The sequence below is a fragment of the Odontesthes bonariensis genome, chromosome 13 (genome assembly GCF_027942865.1).
Source record: "Odontesthes bonariensis isolate fOdoBon6 chromosome 13, fOdoBon6.hap1, whole genome shotgun sequence".
Lineage (NCBI taxonomy): Eukaryota > Metazoa > Chordata > Actinopteri > Atheriniformes > Atherinopsidae > Odontesthes > Odontesthes bonariensis.
This window is the reverse complement of record NC_134518.1, coordinates 27569716-27595083: the sequence shown is the minus strand read 5'-3', so window position 1 is coordinate 27595083 and position 25368 is coordinate 27569716. Positions and strand designations below refer to the sequence as shown.

At 38.5% G+C, this 25368-nt stretch overlaps 1 protein-coding gene across 1 annotated transcript in view; it reads left to right on the top strand.

Moving 5' to 3' along the window:
• The window catches only part of slit3 (slit homolog 3 (Drosophila)), a 256161-nt gene that overhangs the window by 19600 nt on the left and 211193 nt on the right, over nt 1–25368 (top strand). Inside the window, exons 3-4 of the mRNA XM_075481822.1 lie at nt 4053–4124; nt 9451–9522. Of these exons, the coding sequence (XP_075337937.1) occupies nt 4053–4124; nt 9451–9522 (144 nt within the window). The remainder of the gene's footprint in view (nt 1–4052; nt 4125–9450; nt 9523–25368) is intronic.

Below are 25368 nucleotides of genomic sequence, written 5' to 3'. Positions count from 1 at the left end.
AAGAGACGAACAAAGCGACATGGTAGCTTTTACCCTTATCTTTAGCCAAATAGGCATTACTGTTATTCACCAGAGTTTCTCCCTCTCACACACAAAAACATAAGTGCCTAGTTTGGGGATTCCGGGTCATTTCAGCCACTTGTGCCCCCCATGGGAAAACTTTGTTCATAGTTTGACACTTAACATTCTTCTCAGGGTAGGGTGAGGAAAAAAAATATTGTTTCTAAATGCCGCTCTGATGCACAAGGTAGCAATTACTGTTAATTCACCCAGTAGAGATACTTAGATATAATCAGATTGTTCAAAAATCTAAACAGCTCAATGATCTGGTTGTGCATTAACATCCTCCATGATCACAGAGTACAAATATTAAAACATGGAAATTGGACTTGATGGTGTTTTAAGTCTTCCATCGCCTTATCTGACCTCATAAAAGCACTTTTTTTTCAGACCACTCTCTGTGATCTGATAACATATTTAACTTCCCTTTGTGTTTATCCAAAAACATGTAACTTTATCTAGCTGTCTGAATATTTTTAATCCAGTGCAGTTAGACACCGCTCGTCTCTGCATGCACACCACATGGGCGACACTTAGCGTAATGTCTTTGGCAGTCACACTTTGCAAGATTTCTTCCAGACTGTGGTGAAATTGAATAATTCCGAACAAATTCAGATGTAGGTGAAAACTTGAGCTTGATATTAAACAGTTGGCTAGAAAGTTAATGCAGTCTCACCCATTGCATGTAAACAAGTAAAGTTAATATCCCCTGGAGTCTTTTCTGGAGAGACCAGTTTGAGAAAAGGTAGCATGTTATCATTGTGCTTTTTTTTATAATAGTTACAAATACTTTTTAATATGGCTGACCCAAAGAGTTATTAGGGCATTCCCCACAAACCTTAATTCAAAACGTTTTTGTGCTCCTTTTCCCCATCTTTCTCCATCTCCGTGTATGACTAATGCCTGATACGAAATACTATAAAAAAACAGTGCCTCATCAGAGCAATATGCCAACTTTGACTCCTCCATTCCATGTTTTTGGCTTACTATCCCTTGAATTTCTAAACTTCATTCGATAAATCAGCATTTGGTTGAGCAGTCATTTGGACAAATAAACTTTGATACTTATTCAAAGTTATGTATGACTTAGCTTTTCCCATAATTTGCAGGGTTTCTGTAAGGATGCAGGAAATGCAAAGACACTTTTTATAAACACATGGGATTCATCATGGTTTTGCAGTAGATTATGATTGATCGCAGATTGTCATGGGAATATACACAATAATTTACATACAGGATGTATTTGCATCTATCCATTTCTGCTTGCTTTATTTTCTCCACCAACCCAAGAGCCAGTTTGTAGATGTGTGATCGTTGTTTGTTTGTCAGCTGAATTATACAACAACTTGAAGCTGGAGTGTGGGCAACTGAAGTACTCATTAGGTTTTTATGTGGAACTCAATTGCCTTGTTTAAATTTGTGAAAAAAGGCTTGGGCGTGACCTGTCCAAGTTACCTGTACCACAGTTTTTCGCCCAGTCGTATGTGGAGGAGTGCGCTTTCTTGTCAGCTCAAGGCATGTGTCCACATAGTGGTTTTATTTTTTGGCAGAAAAAACACTGGCTTTGTGCTGGGGATTGCTTCATTCTAGAGCCTCAAAAAAAAAGTGCTCCCACACACCTTAGCACCGGCTAACACAGCTCACAACAAGCCTGCAACCTAAGATAAAAGCACTTTACAATTGGTGAGCTGCTCCTAAAAAATAGGCTGTTCTGTGTTTTTTGTTATAATTTCTGTCTGACAAATTGACTTTTAAAAAAAATGAAAAAAAAGTTATTGGAACCAGCTTTAAAAATATGTTTGTGCTTAATGAAATAATAAAAAAAATACAATAAAACATGTTGATTCGCGCCCAAAGAATAAAAAAGAATACTTCATCAGAGCAATTTGCCAACATTGACTCCCCACTCCATGTGTTTGGCTTAATATTCCTTGGATTTCTAAACTTATTCAATAAATCAGCATTGAGCAGTCATTTGGACAAATGAGCTTTAATAGTTGTCTGTTTGCAAGTGTGAGAGTTTCTGTATGAAAAGGACTTAAACCATTCTTGTTGTACACAACTGATCATTTTCACAAAACATTCTGAGTAATTATTTGAAAAATTGTAATTTGTTTCTATAACAACTCACACAAAATATCAAGAACACAACTCTAAAAGTTTTTTTTTTTTGGTAACAGGTAGTCAGGCTATGGATAAACAACATCTTAGGGTTTCGTACTGCGGTGATAGACACAGATCTTTTGGGCCCTGTGGGTTTTGAGACAGGGGTCTTTCACCCCTTTTCGACCTTAAGTGGTTCCAGTCTTGCTTTAGGGCTGGTGTTAGAGCCAGTTCTAAGAAGGATCTATAAAAAAACAACTAAGAACTGGTTTGTTTTTCAGCAGCTTCAGAGCCATCACACAGTCATGTCATTATGTCACGCTAAACTTTTCTGGCTTATCTTTGCAAGTCACAGTGTTTGTCTCATTTTTCCCAACCACCAGCATGTTGAAATCACGAGTTAAGTTTATTAACGATGCTGCATGGGATTTATAAAAGCTGTTTCAAGGGGGATCTGTAAACGCCAGCTGGCGATATCAAAACCAAAAATGTGCAAATGTAACAACAAATGTGGTTGATAAATTCAGCTCTGAAGCGTACTTCAAGCAGTGCAATGGCTTGTGTTTCACAGACGCGACTGATGATATTAAAACATAAACAGCGGGAAAATGAGAGGATCAATGAGCTCATCTTCTTTCACTATTGTTTTGACTTCACATCCATGTTGAAGCTCAATTTTTTTTATCGCTCCGACTAAGAAGCACTAAAGCTCCGACTAAATGTGCTTTTTTAAACATGGCGGTTCCATAAACCCTGCCCCCAGCATCCGACATAAGCATTTCTTTGTCCTGGCCCAAGAAAGAGGTGGTTCTAATGTAAGCGCCAGTTTTTGTGGCTGGAGACAGTGGTGGTCAGAACAGATGGTACTCAGTCCTGTTCTTTGAGGGTTTTCCCAGCAGATCATTCCGCTGCAACAGGATGAACAATGTTGCTCACCTGTCAGTGGTTTTAATGTTTTGGCTGATTGGAGTCTGTTCACTCTGTGTGTGTGCGTGCGTTACAAGTTAGTATGACAAACCATTGATTAATGGTTGAAAGGCAGCTGCATGTCTAAACATTTTCTTCGAGAGAATAATTAAAAAAAGATAATGCTAAAACATTTCAAAGTCCACATGTCAGGCCAGATACTATCTCTTTGCGATACAACTGTTTTAATCTTCTTTGGCTTTCTCTTTACCTTTATTTTTCTCTTACTCTGCCCCTGTTTTTTTTTTGCATTCCCCCTCTTTTTCATCTCGGCTGTCGCTTTCTCTGCCTCATCTTTTTACCTTTTCTTTTCTCTGGTTTTATATCAGCCAGTTTTTCCTGTGGTTCACCCTCTCTTCTTCTCCTTCTCAGGAGATGTAACTCTTAACATCCTCAGACAGAAAATATACACACAAATTTCAGTTGAGATGTTTTTCTCTCTGCTTTCTCTGACCCATCTGGAAAACCTTAGTTTGCCCTCAAAACATAACACACACACACAGAGCAGGGAAGGGAAAAGAAAAAAAAGTGTTACTTTGGGAGGGCCAAATGCAAGACGAAGAGAATGGAAGAGGAAGGGTTGTTGATTATTTGTTTTGGCTTGCTATATTGTAACATTTGTCAAATGCTGGGTGTCATAAACTTTTAAAAACTTTTGTTTCATGCCAGATCAATCTCTTTAGTGGACTGATTATGTGTTTACAGAACAAGTGCAAGTGTCTTTCTAGCTCTTTGCGTGGGCCAGAGAATGAGACTTTTCTGCTGTTTCAAGTCATAGTTTGATATTTAGACTAAACAATTATGAAGGCATGCTCATAGTGAATGGGTAAAGCTACGGATATGGAGACTGAAATGACGATTGTAACTACAAATGATGCTGTTTTCTCTCTCTTTGGCTCTTTATTATTTATCTATTTTTCTAGTCATCTGGAGGACAACCAAATCAGTGTCGTCGAGAGAGGAGCCTTCCAAGACCTAAGACTGCTGGAGAGACTGTAAGTTTGTTTTACACTGATACTTATGGTGTGGTTGCAAAAATAAAGAAATAAAAGGGACATTGTAAGCCCAACAGCTGATGCAAGTAACAAAAACCACCAAGCTGGACATACATACACAATGTGCAAACATGGACATTTTTTCAGCACAAAAAGACACACAGATATTTCACTTCCTCTGCAGTTTTCCCATTTGGCAGCAAGTGTAAACATCCAAGATTTACTGCTCCTGCCTGTCTGCCCTGTAAAGCAAATTCACACAGAGTGCATCTGATTGGTAACCAACAAATTCACTTCACTTCACACACCACCTTGGAATCTCCCATCGGTACCACCTTCTTCCTTATTTGTGTGTGTGTTACTGCATCTCTTGGCTCACACGAAGGCTTTAGTCAACAGAATTGAGGTGTCAGTGTACAATACAACACCTCCTACGCACGCATCACCATGTTTATGACTTTGTGTTGGAGGGAGTAAGGGTGGACAGCTTTTCTGGAAGATGATTCTTTTGCATGAGATAACAAGGCAGACTATTACTTGGTTGTTGATATTAATCTCTTATTTATTAGCTTTCTAAACCTTCATTTTCCCACCTCAGAGACTCATGAACACAACTTTAAGTAATTTGGTTCTTTTTGTGACAGCAAAAGTACTTTTTTTTTCTTGCAAGATTAGTTTGATTGGCAGATCTTTGTCTTTGGAAGACAGGAAGCAGTTTAAGCTTTACAACAGAAATAAAAGCAAGGAAATGTGTGCTGAAGTCTACAATAAACTGACTGCTTTGTCCGTCGGTTTATTGTCGACTTCAGCAGCCACACTTGACAAAAGAGAGAAGGTGAGTGACAGCAACATGTGTATCTTGTCTCTAAATGGAGATTGCACATCTGATTGTGGAAGAATGAGGGGATGGACTGCTTTAATGTTAAAAGGCTGCCTAATAGACTGTGTCAGCCAGGGTCAGAGGTTGGAGAGGTGAAGGAAATTGGCGGTCAAAACAGTTGTGTGTCAAACCTCACATGGCCTTTTATTTATCTAAGTAATGTCAACATATAGTGGTTCTTACAAGTTTGTGAATCATTTGTAGATTTATTTAACATAATCAGACAAGTTTAAAAAGTAGATAAAAAGACATTAATTTAACAAATTAAACATAAAAGTAATATATTCATATCAGTGAGTGGCAAAAGTGCCTGTATGTTTAACCTTATTAGAAACAGAATGCCCTTAGAAGCTTTAAAAAGTAGTTTGGAATCCAACAATTCCTTATCAAATTGTGTACAAAGGTAATTCTAATGACAAGGCATATAATAGGTGTATTGTAAAACTATTATCATTGATGTAAATTGACCTTGGAGTGACTTTTGATAGACTTAAGACCCTGCTCACATTGGTTCATGTTAATGTTCATGAAGCCAACATCAGGAGAACACCTAAAAACAATTGACAAATTGATATGTATTATGGTGCTGCAAATAAACAGCCAATGTTCACTAAAAAGGACATAACTGCCCATCTGCAGTTTGCTACAGATCACCTGGAGAAGCTTGATTTCTGAAATTATGCTGTCATGAAAAATGTTAGGATATCTGTGAATTAAATCTCAAAAGATATGCAAAAAGAAAACACTGAAATAAGAACCAATTTAAGTGAAATGCTTTAATTGGTTTCAAGCAAACACATCAAGTTTATCCAGAAGTTTGAACTGAAGTTGACTGAATTCACTAGAAAACCAAATGAGATTCATGTAAAAAGTCATTCATACCTTAAAGGTGGGGTAGGGGATCTTTTTCTGGAACATTTTTTTACATATTGCTTAAAATACTCTTCACACCCCCATTGCAACCAATTCACGGACCGTTCACAATGATTGAATTCTGATGCCGTCTATCAAACTGCAATCTGCTCCTCCCTCCCCCTCCTTCCCCCTGTGTGCGTACCCTGCTCCGTGAACGAATTACGCGTCCAGAAGCTTGGCAGGAAGCTAAACTAGAGCCAGCTTGGCTAGCACCTAGCATTATTAAACGTATAGTTAGCATATACTAAATACTAAATACGGCAACGATCGATGCTTGCTGTCAGAACAGCGCTCATGCACCTTCGTGCTCGTGCGCGTTCATGTACTCTAGAGGCGTGCCTTCGGGGGGAAAGTGAAGAAAAGGGTTGGGACTTTTTACCGGTGTATTTTCAAAATGCAGCTTCGCTGGACTCAAAATCCAGGATCTCCTACCCTACCTTTAATTATAGCTAAAAACTTGTTTTTACAGTTTATTTTTTTACCAACAACTGGATAAAGAAATAGATTTGATGTTTTGGAATGGAAGATTAAATTATGTGGAATAACTTAAACATTGCGTGGGAGGCAGCCCACCAACATCCCACACTTGAGTTGTTCTGTAGAGAGAAATTGGCCAAAATTTCTCCAATCTGATATGCAGGACTGATTAACAATTACAAGAGGCATTTATTTGTAGTTACTGCTGCCTAAGGCGGTCAACCCACACACTCAAAGCAGATAGTCACATAATTCACCAATCACAAACCGAATATATTTTATTGGGGTCTTTATTTACTTTTTAACCAGATATACCAAGCGGTGTGTGACACAGATTCATCCGTGAAGCTTGAGGGAAACATTGGATGAACCAACGTTTTTTTTGGGTTATCTTTGACCAAATAAATGTAGTGGACCTAGTTAGTCAAATCAAACTCTTGTAGAAGGTAGTCAGCAGTCAAAATATCTTTTCCACTAGGAAAAGTCTTTAGTTTTTCAAATGTTGATATATTTGATGCTAAACGCTGTTACATCTCATTCACAAGTCACCATCATTTTGTGATCACAGTCTTGTCAGTCTTGTGGAGATCTCTGTCTCATAGATTAGTCTATCTTTAGGGCTGCTGGACGAATCAAATGGTGTTTTAGATCATATTCATGCAAACTGTGGTATATCTTAAAGAGTTCACAAACTCCTCAGCACCACTGTGTTTATGCATTTAAAGTATTGAAGTACAGACGGACATCCCCTATGAATCAAAATGTCATCCGATGGGGAAGACATTTTACCCTTTAATGCTGTGTAGTGATAGTAATAATGGGGTTGTTAAATATCACCTTTTACTCAACTGATAGTGAAATGGTTTTTAAAATGCTAAGTTGACAGTTCCCTGATGTTTTGCCTGCCAGGGTGAAAGGTTAGGGGTGAGAGGTCCTGGTGCTGAGTCTGTGTGATTTATGGAGTCACAATGTGAAAAACATGGAGCTTAACAAGTCACCCCCCAGGGTGAGAAAAATAATCTATATCAAGTGATGTAGTATAAAGTCATAAAGTCATGAAAATAAGATATCTGAAATGATTAAATGCTATTTTTAGGGCTGTATATGATTATAATTGATGGGTATTAAATAGAAGATCTGGCTGAGGAGTATCTACAAACCATTTCTGTTGTGAGAAGTCATCATTAGTAGCTGAAAATACAGAAAGGATTCTCCTCCTCAAATTAAGTATCTGCTGCGAACAAGTGTCAGAAAGATAGACATCTGTAATTGTACCTGATCATGTTAACTTGCATGCTCACAGTTATATTCGAGAAGCAGTGGTCAATTATTTCAAGTTCTGGACATCTCTTTTTGGACTGCATGTCTCTTTCTTTTGGTGCACGCGGATGTAAAAGTTAGGGTCTTATTATCAGAGGGGTTAAAGGTTTGTGTCTGTGTCTTCTCCTGCACAAATTCTACTTTGTGACCCTGTAACCCTCCACCCTCGTTTTTCTCTTCTTTTTCCTGTCCACGCCTCATTTCTCAGCCAAATGCTTTGGTAGCCTGATAACACTTTCACTCCCTCTGCTCACACTGTCCTCATCTATCAGCTTCAGCCAGCCCCACCTTACTTCTGCTCACATACACACTGAGGGAGACACATCTCTCACCCCAACACACTCCATTTTTTGACTTTCTTTTCACATACATTTTTCTTTTGGTCACCACCATTCCTTCAGTCTCGTTTTCTTCTTCTGCTTCTCATTCTGTTGTAAATCATTTCTATGTGTGCATTTCATGTTCCATTCCACATATTTAGGCAAAACCAGTAATATGCATTTAAGATATAGAGATACTGGGCATGCGAGTTGAGTGAGTTTATCAGTTTAGAAGCACGCATACTGCACAGTAAGAAAAATTACTTTACAACTGTCTTTTTTTTTGTTTAAATGAAGATACTCGATACAGTATAATAAGTGTTTCATTAAAGATTTCTCCAAATTCTCTAAATCATTTAATGACATTTTGCACCAAAGATGATAAAATACATAAATACCTTGAACTTAACTGGATTGTTCTTTAACTCTTGGACTATTGGAGCATTTCCTCATCTTTACTTCTGAACAGCTCAGTCTCTCTACAATGCTCTTTTCATAGGCATATACCTAATTTATTCAGATATAGTTTTTCTCCCATACATATCCAGTCTTCAAAATCCAAATGGGTTTACCTTTCGAATAATAATAACATATAAAAAATGTTATATTTGATATTTTGGCTAATCTTTACAAGTCTTTGCAGTCAGTTTTCTTTCCATTTCATGTAATGTTTTGTATTTTAAAATACATTAGCAGTTTTTATGTGGCTACAGATTGTTTTTTTTTCCAATTTGGATTTTTTTCTTTTCACTGCAGCATTTTTCCACGTACATTAACATACATTTGTTTGCCACATGCATGCTGGACATAGAGTGGTCCAACACAGAATGAATAAGTTATCAGTTTTCAAATGAGAACTATAAACAGAGTTTAGATTCTTTGGCAAAGCTCTTGCATTTTTTCCTTTCTGTCCTATCAGAAATAAATTAGGTCAGTAAGATAAAGCTAAGCCAGTTTAATTCCATTACATGCTCCTGGACCTTTTATAACACTTTGTTTTTCTTTTTCTATAAACTGACAAAATAGCTTTCGCTTTTTGCTAAAACGCGCAGTTAGAACATAGAATAACTTAGAATAATGCAATTTGAGCAGATTACATTTAATTTGTTGAGATGACCAGCAAACTCTAGTAGCACAAGCTTGCTTTTTATGTTGCAAGGATAGCAGTGATAACTGGCTTTAGAGTGCTTAGAGACTGATAACCTGTAACTGACACACATGTGATAACCTGTAGGCCACAGGAAACCACGGACTTTCTCATGAGTTTGAACCTACTGACCTTCAAGGTAATTCAGTCGATTGTTGAGTCAACACAAAGGCATGTGTGTGACTGACGTACTGAAGTGTGTTTTTGCCCTTTTTTTGTTCATAATCAGCAGTTATATTATTTTTCTCCTTCTATCTCTTACTGTAGACGTCTGAACAGAAACAAGCTCCAGTTTCTTCCAGAGCTTCTCTTCCAATCAAACCCCAAACTGGGACGAGTGTGAGTACAATTTTACTTTTCCCTACCTCTCCCTCCGCGGGCTTTTTCTGACACTTCCACTGTCATTCTTTCTCTCTCTTTTGATGTGTTACGTGATCCTTTTGAAAACATGGCCGTGGTGCGATGTCAGAACCCTCATCCAGGTTGAGGGTTCAGACCTTGTGCCAGGTGACACAGTGCTGCTCTGTGCTCCTGTCGAGAGGTGAAAAGACTATGAGTGTCAGATGTGTGTACGTGTGTGTGTGTGTGTGCTGGGTTTAAAGAGGTGAAAGTGTGCCTGGAGTGAATGTTTTGCTTGGACTGATGTGGAATTTTTATTCGGGAATATAGAGTTTTCCCAGAGTATTCAGGGTGTAGGAGCAGGTCAGGCTGATGCAGTGAAGACTCCCACTTGCCCTCCTTCGATTCTCTTTCACATCTCGCATTCCCAGACATTTTCTCCCTCTTTCTCTGTTACACTCCCATTGGTCCATACACCCAGTCTCTTTTTCTTTCTCTCTGCACTCTTCATCCAAAGTCTTTCTTTCTCCTCAGGTTCTCTTATCATCAGAAAATCTCTCTCAGCTTGGGTTGAAGGTTGAAACACCTTTTAAACCTAACTGCTGTTGATACTCGGTTTGACTGTGTGCATTTCTTGATAGATACTTGCTCTTGATTGCATATGTCTCCAATGATTATTGCCAGCATTCCTGAGCTTATATATCATGCACTGGTGTATCTATATACACCATATTGATTCTAGCAATGCTATATAAGTTTTTATTTTTATTTTTTTTTATGTGTGTGTGTGAGTCTGTGTGCATGTATAAGAGTGCTGTGAGATGTCAGGATAGGGAATACCAGCTCTGAGACATTAAACATCTCTATTCTCTCATTCTCTTGTAAAATAGTTCCATGAGACAGAATGCCTTGGAAGGTCCTGGAGCCCTTCTTTGTTGAAAAGATATAATCTTCTGTGCAAGGTCTTTTTCTGTTATCAAAGTTTTAAGATAAGACAAAAATAAATGGATTCTCCACTAAAAAAAAAAAGGGCTGTTGAAGATGATTCTGATGGCTCTTTTTGACAAATGTTTTATTTTTTACCATTTGTCACCAAGAAATTGACAGAATGACAAAACCAAGCAAACCCTGTAATCTCTTAGGCAAAGAGCGGCCCAATCTCACCAGCGTAGTATGTATGTTTGCCCACCTGCTAAAATGTTCTAACGCAGGGTTAGGAATTATTCGGTGACACAGTTTCAGTAGGCAGTTGTTTTTTGAAGGGTAGTGTGCCATTGCAGGACGAGAGCTGTAACCAGTGAGAATTTAATATAGTTTTATGACAATAATCATGAATTTTCTAACATGTAAACTAGGGCTGAGCAATTTTATCGATACTGCGATATATATCGATATTTTGTTTCCCGATAAAGTATCGATTTTTCGGCCACGATAATCGATTTATTTATTTATTTATTTTAATTTGTATTTATTTATTTGTTTTAAAGCAAACTTTATTGAAAAGTCAGACGTTCCAATTAGTGAAAACACAGAGCATTAATATAATACAATACAATGCCAGGGGGTCACATTCTACAAAACAGTGATAAATTAGTTCATAAAAATGTTATATAAAGTGCATAGCTCTCAGGTTTGTTTCTGTTTGTCTGGCAGTGTTGTCCTTCTGCTTCAAAGGATGGACCACCAGTCCAATCAGCGACGATTCATGTCAAATCACACTGTCCCTTTTTTTCAGAAAGTGATGTAAGTGTATCAAATCGTATCGAATCGTTGGCTGAATATCGTGTATTGAGAGATTCGTGTATCGCTACAGCCCTAATATAAACCTGACCATGCACTTTTAACTTCTAATTGTAACCATATGTAGCTTGGAGCAAAGTATAAAAGGCTGAAAATTGGCAAAGTAGAAAAGTGAAAAAAACAAAAGACGATACAAAATATAGTGCAAAATGGGATGTTTTGCTTGAGAGTCAGGATTTATGTATCAGGTGAAATACAGCCCATATAAGCAACAGTTCCTAATGTTGGTCACTAAAACCTTTACCAACACAGAGGTACAGAGTGACAGTGAAGTCTAGAGAAGTGAGTTTTTGGAGCCTATATACGTATGTGCTCAGTGTTGATTATTGACAAGCGAATATTACATTCTGTTATGCAAGTTTAAACAATTTGGGCTGTTTAAAACATTACATGACAATGAGATTGTGATTAAAAGAAGGATTAGTAGTCTATCAGCTGTACATGGTTGACCTGCAGATGAGGAAAATGTAGATGTTTGAGACTACAATTGCCAGTCAATATTTGTTTGGTTTGTGGTTTGAGCTCTTAAGCTATTTCCTCTTTGCTCTCTCATACTATAATAAAGTGCTCCACAGGTTATCTAGTACAACTGTTCTCAAAAGAGATCTGAGGAAGAGAAGCCTGTGTCATTTTGACCAAAGCATGTCACAGGCATTTCATTAAAAGCTTAGGGCATTGTGTAAAAAAAAAAAAAAGAAGAAAGAAAGAAAAGAGGCAGGATCAGAAATATGTCTCCTAAGCTAAGCTTTGTGAAGGAATAAAAAAAAAGCATCAGGAAACAGGGCTTTGTTCATAATTCATGATTGGAAGTGATGTATTTGGTGAAATGAGGAAGGAAAAAGCAAAAGATGATCAAAGTTTGAACTGAAACAGGTGGCTCGAATTGAGGTTTGGATTGTGAAATTCAGTTGAACCTCAGATATGGAACTGGACAATTGTTACAGCCCCACGAGATAAATAGTATCTTTCCAGTGAAAACAGGGTATCTAAATCTTTTGTTTTAAGTTTATTAGACTATTAGACAGAAGCATGAAATCTTCTTCTGTGGCTTCAGGCCATTTCCTGTGTCTACATAAATTCTCTGGAACTACCTACTGGATTGACTGCCATGAAAAATAAAACAATGCGGTTTTAATTTCACGTAAAGTTGACAATGTGGAGACAATTTGTTTTCATTGTCCTTTGCTTGTCATCACAACTTTTGTTTCAACAAAGTTGTATGGATAACAAGATCAGCAAATACAGTTTCTATTATGGTGCTTCTTAACAATGACAAGTGAATCGATTTTTATTTTCTGTAGCCCTTTCAGTGAATGATATATTGTGTTTGCCAAAAAGCCGCAGAAAGATGAAATCGTCTTGGTGGGGTGCTTACTGTGAAACATCAATTAAAAAATCTGGACAGACTGATTGTGTGTTTCTTATATTTGTGGTGATGTGTGATATATTGCTGAAGACAACAAAGAAGACTGTTGGCTAAAGGCAAATCATCAACTGTGGCTTCCAGGATCACACACAGTCAATACCCCTTATGTAAATATCGGGTACACACAGTGACATTCACATACACATACACATTTACACATACTCCTACCGTGTTATTTCTTTTTTCCAACCCTTTTTCTTGTTCTTCTTGAGTGACAGTCTTACTTTCTCCACATCCTGGCTTACTCTTCTATAAAACCCCTAATTGGTCTCGATAGCTCTTATTTATCACCGGTCAAATATGGATCCCCATAGACCTCTCAGACAACTCAGGAGAGTGGAAAGGGTGAAAGTGTTCCAAACTTAACATTATAAATCTCATGTTCTTTATATCCTTACTTTGCCATCAGCACAATCTAAATTACAGTGTCTGGAGTTCCCTCTTGCTGCAATTACTTTCCACTTTTCTCTTATTTTCTTCAATTTTTCAAGGCTTTTTCTCACCAGGTTTTGCAAAGTTAGAAAGAGACACTAATGTGAAAAGCAAGAAATGAAAAGTAGATAGAACATAAGAGTGAAGGACAGAAGAGAAAGAAATTTAGACGATGTGAGAAAAAGACAAAAAGTCAGAGGAAGAGAGACGTTATAGAGTGATTAACAGTAGGGGAGTACGAAGGAGGAAAAAAGGAGGTTTGCTAGTGGCTTTCTGGTTCGGGTTCATAACCTTCCTCTCTGTCAGCCTTGGTTAAATATTAAATGATGGCAGTGTGATAGGAATTACCTCTTAACCCTCCTATTAAAGCAGTGCGGTCTGAGGTTTGGAGGAGTGGGAAGAATCTGGACTGGCATTAAGGGGAAAAAAGACATGCTCTTGAGGGGGGTGGGTGGAGGTAAGGACAAGATCTATCAAATTGGATAACAGTTTTTAGCATAGTCTTTAATCCTACTGGGATGGAGAAAGTATAAAAAATCAGCCGAAGAGGATGTGTTCATTGGATAATGTTATGATATTGCTGTAAGTGTGGCTGAGGAGTGCCTCCGAAGTACAGATGAACCAACGGTATAGAGGAGATCATGGGAAGGGTGGGAGATTGATGGCTGGAAGAGTGGTGGAACAGGATGAAGGCTATGAGATAGATGGAATAGATGGTATGACCTTTTGAGGTCCAAGGTAGAGGGGAGAGAAAACCAAAATAGGTATGGTTTGACAGATGGATTGTTGACTGGAGTCTGTGGGTTTTACTGTGTGCAGTCTGTGGTTGTGTCCCTCCACAGTTTGCAGAGACTGTGGCCTCACAGCACATGCACACAGGCACACATTATTGCGCGCCGTAAGCTTGAAATTTGAGGAAAATGCATTTGCTAAGAGGGCAAGGATTTTCTGGTTTGAAATACACATATTCGTGCTAACTTAAATGAAAGAATGCAAGCCTTTGGTCAGAGGGCTTTACTGCCTGAATGCACATCACACCGTGTCATGAAAGTTTACTTTGCTAAGTGACTTGATGGCTGTTAGTCTTGTGTCTGATAACTGACCCAGACAGAGCCTCATCCTGTTATCTTTGCTTTCTCCTTTTGGAGTTTGTGAATGTGTGTGCATGTTTTTAGTGCACTTGCTTGTAAAAGCACATGCGTGCATGTTGCATACAAAGACCCTGAATGTACCGTCTGTGTGTTTTGAACCAGTTTGGGTTTACTGCCAATGATACTCATGAAGCAACATTATTCTACCCCATTAAAACAGTTCAGGTTACATTTGATTGGTTTGAGGGCGCTGCAAGGAAGATGAAAATGAGAGTTATGTCAGACTAAAGAGACGTTTCCCCTTTCTATCACAAATATTGTTCTTGTGGGGCCTCTAATGATGAGTATTACATAAGGTAGTGGGTGATCTTTGACTGTGTCTCAACACTGTTAGAGAGTGAGACAACGTAAAAGCTTCCTCTTCCAGAATAGATGCACAACCCTGTTGTGTTTGACAGATGGGAAAGTGTTATTTCAAACTAGAATGTGGGTGTACGCTACCGTGCGAAAGTCTTGAGCCACTGTTTATCTCTCAAAGTTTTGCCAGAAAAACAGGACGTGGGTGCAGTGACTAATTGAAACATATTCTTTATACCACAGAATGTTTTGTATTTCCATTTAAACCAGCATGGTATAAATTGAAATACATCATATGAGGCTGAGAGGATGTTTTTCTTTTAAAAGGATTTGTGGGTTGTAGTGGCCTTTATTTACAGTGGAGAGAGGATGACAAAGTAGGCAAGGAGATGACTTGCAGCAAAGGGCTGCAGGCTGGGACACATACCTGGACCTGCTGCAACGAGGACTTTTGACCTCTGTCCACTGGGCACCTGCTCTCCCATTTGAGCTTCCCGGCGTCCCACGCTGGGGAATTTCAGGCTTGAAGGCTCTAGCTGAGATGTTAAGAGATCTGTTAAAGTCATAAAAGAGTCATTGAGGTCACTTTTGCCCCACCCGCCGTTTGGGTCATCTAGGTCATTGTCACCTGTGAGTTGTTTACCAACATGTTGGTCACAAGATCTAAGGTGTAAATGATTTTAAAGCCTGAAGAGAAAAGTCAAGGCAGCATTATCAGAGCTGGTTAGATGATATTTGATGCCATCTCTTCCTTTTAAAGTAGTTTATTCCCATTTAACTAAAGGGGCCTCTTTGACTCCTCTCTGAAACCATCTGACTTTCCTTTTCAAAATGTGTACACTACTGTCTTCAAAAGAGTGTCTGTTCTGATTGAGATGTAGGTGGACCACTGAGTCTTGATCGGAGAAGCTGGTTCTCCTGTGTTGCGCCATTCTCTTGTAAAGTGGCCGTTTAGTTTCCCCAAAATGAAGGTCTGGGCACTCATCACTGCACTGGACTGCATGTAGAATGTTGTTCAGCTTGTGTTTGGGTGTTTCGTCTTTCATGTGAACCAGTTCCTATTTGAGGGCATTGTTGTGATTGAAGGACACTGAAAATGTTATTAAGTTTCTTTCTTGGCAATGTTATAGGTGACTGACCTGATGCTCCAAATGATGGGGCTGGGTCGAGTTCCTTCTTTGTGCATCCTAAAAAGTCCAGAAATGCATGATGTGGCCTCTCCGGTGTAAAGTCTGTGGTAAACTGGGCGGTCAGATATTTTCTCCTTTTTTCACAGTTTCTGTTGGCAGTCTGTGACTTTCTTCTCATAGCTGCTTGTTTGGTCCCTCTTCAACTTTTCGCTTATTGTTGTTTTGTTGTGTAATTTGCTGAGAACCGCTGTGCAAAATATTTGATGTTTTGGTGCTCAGGGATGGACCTACCTTCTTTTCCTTTAGTGTAAGGATAGAAGATGCAGTTTTAGCCCTGGAGAGGTTTGCTAAGGTTCAGCCTTAGCAGCACTGCTTCTTTCTTTTCTGTATTATTGTTTATTACTGCATATTCAATAGCAATTAATCAAAACAGTTAACTTTGCTGTTTAAAGCAATACTGTGTAACTTTTGAAATTAAGAATAATTGATAATAAATAAGTTAAATTCCTAAACGGTAAAATGCCCTTTTGCGCCTCTCTGTACACATTGGTTTTGTAGTTACACCCTGGTATGACCAGTAACCAACGGTGGGGAATGTTACCAAATTGAAGCACATTCTGAAATCTACATTTCAAAGTAGCAGGCTGGCCCAAACCTCTTCTTGTCTTGTGATAACAGTTGACCAAGGTCATGCTTGAATTTATCATTGTATTGCAGAAATATTTGGATTTCAGGTAAAATCAACTTTTATGGTAAATAAGCAAATACAATCTTGAATAAGACTATCCAGCTGCCAGATTTCAGCTAGCTAACCTGTGTCAAAGTGGCAAAGCATGTAAAACCCTGTCTTTTTTTTTTTTAGTTTTCAGCTTTTTCTTGCTTTCTATTAATGCTGCTCTGCTCCTCTGGTGTCCTCACTGCACTCCATAACCTGCATCACAGCAGGATACCAGCAGCCAAACATTAAGGCTAAAAGGGTTTTTTGGAGGCTTAAAAGAAAGAAAGAAGGCAAGTCAATGTGCAGACTCACCAGCCTGTGAGGGATTTTATCCAGTCAAAGTATCCTTGAGAAAGATACTTAATCCCTACATGTTTATCCAGAGCAGCGTAGGCAGCAGCATAACTGTGGTAGATAAACACCTAAAAAAAAAAAAGTTAAGCTAAGGGCTGGGAAAAAAACAGGTTGCTTTGGGAAGTGAAGAACTAAAAAAGAGAAAATCATCTGTGTGAGTCTAATCGTCAACAAATTATGACTTGGAAGGTTTCCCATTCAAACTGCACCACTGATGACTGGGAGGTAATTATGTATGTTCATAGGTACCATTAGGCTATCCTTGTGCAAGGTACTTAGCCTCCAAATGCTTCAGAGGAACTCCCAGATGTAAAAGCAAAGTCCAAACCCTCCATGTTACTGTAAATACAACATGCTGGTTAATTCAGAGGATGAGAAGCAGGACGAAGAGAGGAATGAGGGAGGGAAAGAAGGCTGAAGCGCCGGAGGTCATTTGAGATGACTTTTCCTCCTAATTAAGTTAATGGAGAAAGACGAGGAGGTTGCCTTTAATCTTGGCTAATTGTCCATTTAGAGGCAACTGCTGTAGTTTACCTGCTGGAATGTTATGGCTAGTGTTACAGGACGTGGGTGCACCCAGCATGTCCAGTGATTGGCTGAGTCAGACAGAGCCTCACTGGCGATTGGTGAGAACGGTCTGAAAGGGTGAGGACCGAGTGCAAACTTTTCTTAACTCACATGGTTTTGTTCTTTTTTCATAATTTTTGAAATTTTGTTTGTTGACATTCTTTTTTCATAATGCACTTTTTTTTGGTGACATCTTCCAAACAGAAACAGAACAAACAACTTTGATGTTTGTATTGCTGTCAGGAATTGTAAGATTGTTTTCTTGTCACTAGGCTCCAGCCTCTTTGTTTGGTTTTCACGCCACTGGATGCTGGGGAGAAACAAATAGGTCTCCAACACACAAACACACAGAAGCGCACACATCTCTCTCTCACGCCACCTCTCCTGCTGATTTAACACCATAGTCGCTGAATGTCGAGGTGTGGGTCTGTGTGTTTGGTCGATGTGTGTGTGTTGGTGCATGGCAGACTTTATACCAAACCACACACCCACGACTGAGCTTCCTAATAATTAAACATGACTCAGATGTACAAACCATGGTATGCAGCTGCACCACAAGTCTTGTAGGACCTGACATGCAGCTGCACCACAGGGCCCATACACACCATTAAACTCTGTGTGTATTTCTAACATGTTTATCAATCTTCCCTACATTCAGATTTAAAATCTCACTTGATGTAACTGCTTCATAAATCAAGAGAAATCATGTCGTTTGGTTAAAATGACGCAGATGTTCTGGGATTAGATGGGAACAGAAGGCTCATAGTCTCCAGGATAGAGCTGCACCACAGGGCCTACACTGACATTCACTGGCATTCAGGGAAGGGAGGACTTTTACAGATGGAACATCACTGGAGCACCTCTAAAATAAGTCTGCCCTTAGTGGCTTGTGCACGCGTGTGTGTTTCCCACAGCCCAGACGGCAGTGCGATTTTACCCAAGGACATATTTAGATAAATACACACTGCAGAGATACTGAAATGGTTTTCAGAGAGAAACAGCAACACAAAGAAAAACAAAGATATTGGGATCATTTTAGAAATTTTGTCGTACCAGAACTTTCATTCATTCTTTTATGCTCTCCAGAAAATGCATCTTTTGCAACTGTTTCCCCTCAGTGTACATATTTCCTGATATATGTTCAGTTTCATTTACTACTTCCTACATTTTTAAAGTAGAATGTGTATGAAGAGCTTGTGTTTCTTAATGGAAAGAGCACTCAAGAGGCAAAGATTCCTAAAGTGTTTTGTATGTATGCTGATGTATGTCTTTCTACAGTATGCAGACGTGTGAACAGAACAGACCAGAGTGGTTTAAGATGGGAAGAAGATATAGATGTTCACAACAACAACATCTCTATCTTTTAGCTGCCTCCTTTCGCAGCTAGCCAGTTAGCTAACTCAATACAGAGACAAAACCTATGAAAAGTTCATGGGAGGCTGTGTGCCTGTAGATTTTTCTCTTAACCTCTTATAAGGCAAGGAATTTTTATATGTTTGCACTGCAATAGCACATAGGCTGCATGTGGTAGTAATTTTACCTCACAAATAAAGGTGATTTAGATAGGGGAATGTATCCATGGAGCTTTTAGCACACACTCTTACTGTATAACTGTCAGATTTTCCCTGGAGACGGTGTGCAGGAAAATACTGTATTTTTACGTGTGTTTTTCTCCGTGTATCTGTTTGTGCTTTTATGATTGTGATTGAGGCATCAGGTTCTTATTCGTGCAATTAGGGTATATTTTTATACAAGTATACCATAAGTAGCAAACTGTTTGCTCATGTATTTAGTCAACACATAGTTGAGTAATCTGTGGGTCTTACCCTGCAAATTTGCTTACATGCTTGTGTACATCTTGGATTTTGTTTGTATTTGTCTACTTCTATAAATGTGTCCGATTTTGCTTGTGCATGCTTGTGTATGTGTCAGTTTTACGTATATCTAAGAAGAGGCAAACTTGATACAGGTCCAAATGCACTCACACAGTGTTTGTTTAATGGCAATTTAGGTTTACATGAGAACGCTAATCGAAAACAGACTCGGCTCTCGGGAAAGTTGGAGGAAGAGGAAGATGAGGAGAGGTAAAGAGGAGAGAAGTGAAGGAAAGCAGGAAATGCATGCAGGGGTAAAATGGAGAAGTAAGAGGAGAGAGCAAGACTGGCTAGCAGGTGAGGACAAGAAAAGGTTTGGAGGGGAAAAACCAGAGTAGAACAAGACAGACTGGTGGAGAAAAAATGGGGAAGTAGATATTTACTGAATTTACTGCAAGAAATAAAAGCTTTTGTTGATTGTTGCCCGTTTTTTTTCATTTCCTTTTTTCCCCCCTAGAGAATGGACAAAAGATCTGGATCTTATTTGAGATGCCTTAGTTTTCCTCAAGGATGTTTTAAAAACTGGAAAATACATTCTGGCCTACTCAGTTGTGTATGTGTGTGTGGTGCTGTGTTCCATTTACCTTTGGAAATTGGAACAGAGAAGCTGAGAATGACATCACACCCAGGTTGACAGTGCTCCAGATGTAAGTTGGAAAACCAGCAGGTCAGTAGCTCACTGACCAGGCTAGGTATAACATGCAATGCTGGTTGGTAGTGTGTTATGTGTCTTTTATGCATTACAAACACAATATGTACACTGACTGAGTTTGGACATTACTATTGAGTAAGGCTGATTTAAGAAGAAGCATTTTCCTTCTGCAGCTACCACAGCTTTTAATGTACGGAGAAGCCATGTTGGATTTTGAGGTTGAGGATGTTGAATTCCTCTGACTTTCCAAGTAAGAAAACATTCCAGTTGATTTAATCTACTGGGAACTCAGAAATGACACCTTTTAAGTTCAGATGGAGCACATCATAAGTGTTACTGAGGTGGGTTTTAGTAGTGAAAGCAGAATGAAGTCGTTAAAAAAAAACAACACTTCATCACTTACAAAGGACAAATCAGGACACAAAAGCTGCATAATGCCCCTTTCTTTCATAATTACTTGCATGTGTAAGGACATATTCTGCTACGAACAAAGCTTCTATGTTTAAATGACTATTGCAATTTTATAGAAAATCTCCAGAGTTCTTGTTTGAAATATTTTTTAATGTATATATAGTTGCAGGACAGTGATATATTGGGTAGGATAAAGGACTCAAACTGTAAATGGTCACTATAGAGGAACGAAAAAATTGAGCAACTTTCAATCTGGCTAAAATACTATCCATTTTCCTTCTTATCTAGAGTGCCGCTGTCTATGGATAACTTGTTATCCAGTTCTTTTGTCATACGTGTAAAATATGCCATCAGTTGACATTGATCTAAATCTCTTTTTAAGAATGTCTCTTTTCGGCTTTGTTATTACAAAATAAATCTTTCAAAGCGTTGGAGCAGCTGGTACCTACAAGCTAACTGCTGTGGTGGAGTTATGGTCATGTCATCTGTAGGTGTCTGTCTTCAATCTTCTCCCAATATTTTTTCAGGTTAATTACTGCAGTGTGACAGGTGTGCGTTTAGTTGTGGGCAGAAAGTGCTGAAATATCTCTTTATTTTAGAATGTGCTTGTCTGCAAAACAATGCAACACACTTTTCTCCTTGTGGCTTTCTCATTCCCTGGAATAGATTTAGATAGGTTTTTATTTCATTTATTGGGATTTTATTTAATCATTTTACAATTTGCAGTCAATGCCAGCAAAAGTGTCTGTACAGAGAATTACGGACCTTTTTGTAAATGGGGGGGAAACCCAGTTCGTGAGGGGTTGAGGAGTGGTGTGTCTGACTTTCATACGGGTTATCAGAGTTTATCTCATGTCAAAGAAATTGACATCTTTAATCAAATCTCTCCCAACAACAAAGATCCTACAATGTGGGAAAAAGCATTTGAAACAGTTGGCTGTGCATATAAAAGTATTGGTTTGCTTGGATATCAGTTGACTGGCTGTCTGAATCCATTTAGTTCTCAACAGAACAACCACATTATTAAATCCCTGTTATTGGGGTCAACATTTTGACCACATTATTGAAACCTAAAGTGTTTCATTAGAATGTAATATGACTTTGAAAGGTCAGTAAATACTGATGTGTTGATTAATGAAATTAGTTCATGTCTAAACGATGTAAGTCAGACTTCACATGTGCACCACAAATATTTTTGATTTTCTGGGAAGATTCTCTGGTGAAGTTGTTGGCCTAAAGTCACTGAGCACCATTTTCAAAATGTAAATTCCATATATAGACACCAAACAGTCATTTTTGTGAAGTATTATTATGTTTGAAAAAACTGATTTCTTTAGATATCAACCCACTTCTGACACCGTAACACACTGCATACATGTTGTATAAAGTGATTAGTGTTTGGTGGATGAAAATCAGTGGGAATGCTTCAGTTTGTGTGTGTGTAACTTTGTGGGAGGTCTACATAGCTATTGCTGTCTTTGTTGTCCATTATTATGACTACAGACTACATGCCTGGGACTGGCTAATGTCTCTCTTGCACACACACACACACACACACACACACACACATGGACATGTGTATGAGACCAGAGAGTTATGCTTTTTGTGTATGGACCTGCAAGTGAATGTGTGAGCATGCATGTCTCTCAGTTCGACACTCGTGATTTATACTGTTTAAGTGAGGTCTGATTGTTACAAATGAACCAAAACTGTTATTATTGCTCTGATGTAATCAGAGTTTTATAAACACGCGCACACAGGAATGGAATGACCCGCAAACACAGTGTCTTGCTGTCACACACATAGTAACAGAAACACTACAGATATACACATCTTACATACTTTGAAGACACACAAGCAAACAGAAACCCGTCCTGTCGCTGTTTCCTTCTCCCCTCATTTGTCTCACTGACACATGAACACATTCATGTAATCTCTGTGTGGCAAGTGTCATGCAATTGAAATCAAAAACAAGAAAACAGTCAGATGTAATATTTCTTCTTTGCACATTTTTTCCAAAATGTCTGTTGATGAGATGAAGGAACAGCTTTTAGAAAGTGGAAATTTAAATCACAAAACTAGGCAAGTGAAAACCTCACACAGAACTTTCTCAATAATTCCTGGATCGAGGAAGTAGTCTCGTTCAGAATAATCTAAACACCTTTTTCTGAATGTTTGAATCACTATTAGTGTAGTGCATGAAAACATTTTGGAAATAATTTCCTTTAAAGTTGAGTGTCATGCAGTGACCATCATAGAGTGACGAGGTTTGTCTGTTTGTAATTATGGGGTAACATGCTGGCTACATTGAGCTAAGTAACTGGAAGCTTTTACATCATCCATGTGGTGCTTCAGATGAGTCAACAGCAAAAAATAACCAACATAAGCTTCTACATGCAATATCTTAAAGCGATACTCCGGAGTAGATTCAACCTGGGGTCATTTGAACCGTGATATCCAGCCAAGTAGCCCACCCGCAGTTTTTTCGATATTGGCTGAACATCAGCTGAGTTACTGAGTTATCCCGAATAGCTTCGTACAAGGGTTAATGGATCCTGGCAGTATCTCCAAAATTACCACACTAAAATCACATGCCATGACACCAAACTTCTACAGTAGTACAAATATGGTCTGTACTCACAAAACGATGCATTTGGAAGTTTGAAAATAGTCCAGGAGTTTATTATTATCAACACAAGCCTGATAGCTTTTCTGCTGCTAAAGCTGCGTCGACGTCACTTCCTTGATCTGGGAGCTTCAAAGTAAGATGAGGGTTGATCTACTACTGTAGACAACAAAGTATATGCTATATTCTACATGTTTTTTTTATGAATTTTTATGTTGTAGAGTTGTGAAATTATTTTATCAATAGAGAAATTGAGCAGCCTTGCTTTGTTGTCTACAGTAGTAGATCAACCCTCATCTTACTTTGAAGCTCCCAGCTCCCAGAAGTGACGTTGACGCAGCTTTAGCAGCAGAAAAGCTATCAGGCTTGTGTTGATAATAATAAACTCCTGGACTATTTTCAAACTTCCAAATGCATCGTTTTGTGAGTACAGACCATATTTGTACTACTGTAGAAGTTTGGTGTCATGGCATGTGATTTTAGTGTGGTAATTTTGGAGATACTGCCAGGATCCATTAACCCTTGTACGAAGCTATTCGGGATAACTCAGTAACTCAGCTGATGTTCAGCCAATATCGGAAAAACTGCGGGTGGGCTACTTGGCTGGATATCACGGTTCAAATGACCCCAGGTTGAATCTACTCCGGAGTATCGCTTTAACATGTCTAAATCAGGACCATATTGAAGATGTACATAAAGAACACACATGGACACTTTGCAAACTATGTTCAGATTTGCCAAGTGTTTGGCTCATAGCTCTTTGGCAATCACTTTGTTGGTGCAAAAATAATATTTATTGTCTGTTAAACCGTGTCATCTTTGGCAACCAAAGAAATGGGAGCAAATCATGTGATTTTGGAACCGGCTTCTTGTAACCAATTGCCTAAAGATACAATTTTAAGATGGTTCAAGGACTGGACTGAAAATGACTGAAAAAGTAGCCAGTGACCAAAGAAAAACTCAAAATGACCTTTAGAAAGCTTGGAGATTCATTCCTGAAGAACACCTTAGAAGATTACAAGAAAGTTTGGCTCCTTTAAAGCAACATATAAAGAAATGAGCCGAGGTTCAAGACTCTTGTACAGTGTTCTACATGTCGCGTTCAAATAGCTTTCACATCATTGCAGTTTTTACTTCTTCTTCATTAGAACCAGTTTTTATGATTTATGTGATGATATTTAGACTTAGATTTAATGTATGGCGATAAGCAATAGGGTTTGTACAAGTCTGACTGCGAGACAGTGGAAAGAAGAATGGAGATAGAGGAAATGAAAGAGTCAGCAGAAACAGAGAGAGGGAGAGAGTCAGCCACATGAATGGTGTAAGAAGAGATTCAACCAGGCCTCATCTAAATACAGAACACCACAAAGCCACTTGAAAACCTGTAGAGATGTATTTATATATCACATTCAAACACAAACAAACAAACAAACAAAAAAAAACTTCAGACTTGAAAAAGCACGCCGTGTGTCGTTTCCCTGTTTACTTTTTCTATCTCCCTATTTGAGTCTAAGATACACACATAGAAACACAGAAAGCCCCAGTCAGTCCCAAAAACGGCTTTTCAAATGTTATTATGAAACACATGGAACCCCATGTACCATAATTTGTTAGTTTATCTCATTATTTCAGGTTGAAAACCTGTTTGAAAATGTCAAATCTTGATCTCATGTCATACTCAGTGACGTTGCAAATGTGGCAGTGTTTGTAGCTGAAACTGCTCCGACCCAAAGAAAGGCATACTGCAATGGGAAAATGGGCTTATGTTGTTAGGAGAATGATTGAAAAGGTGACTGGATGGGGGCATGTGTAAAAGATTGTTATTTCTAGCTTGAGAAAGATAATTAAAGATCCTTAAAAACAATGACAGATTGTCTAAGTTACTCAAATGAAGTTGCAAACATGAAGGTTTGTCTTGTTTGGGTTTAACATTCTTCTCATAACTGAAAAGTCACTGTGTGTTGTGCATGTGCAGAACAAAGACATTGTTTTAATGGTTTTGCGCCAGTCTGAAGTAAACGAGTCAAACAGAGATTTTCAGTTTTGTATTAAATCATTGATAAATGAAAAGGATTTCCTCCCTCCTCCTCACTTTCCCTTTTCCTATTGTTTCTTTTCTTGTCTTTTCTTCTCAGTCTTCCATGCTCCCCTACAAACTATGTTTTGACATGTTAAATCATTTGTCAGTAGGGAAAAGCCAACATTACGAAGACATCAGAAACCTGTCAGTTTTTTTTTTACTTATATGGGTGAGTGTGTGTGCATTTATTTGTGTGTTTGTTCAGTACAAGCATCTGCTTTTGCATTCTGGGTGACTGACAAGCCTGTTAGAGTTTATGTATGGGCACGCTTTGAGTAATTATGTGTCAGTACTCTGCTCTAGCCATCATCAGGAGCCAAACAGCTAT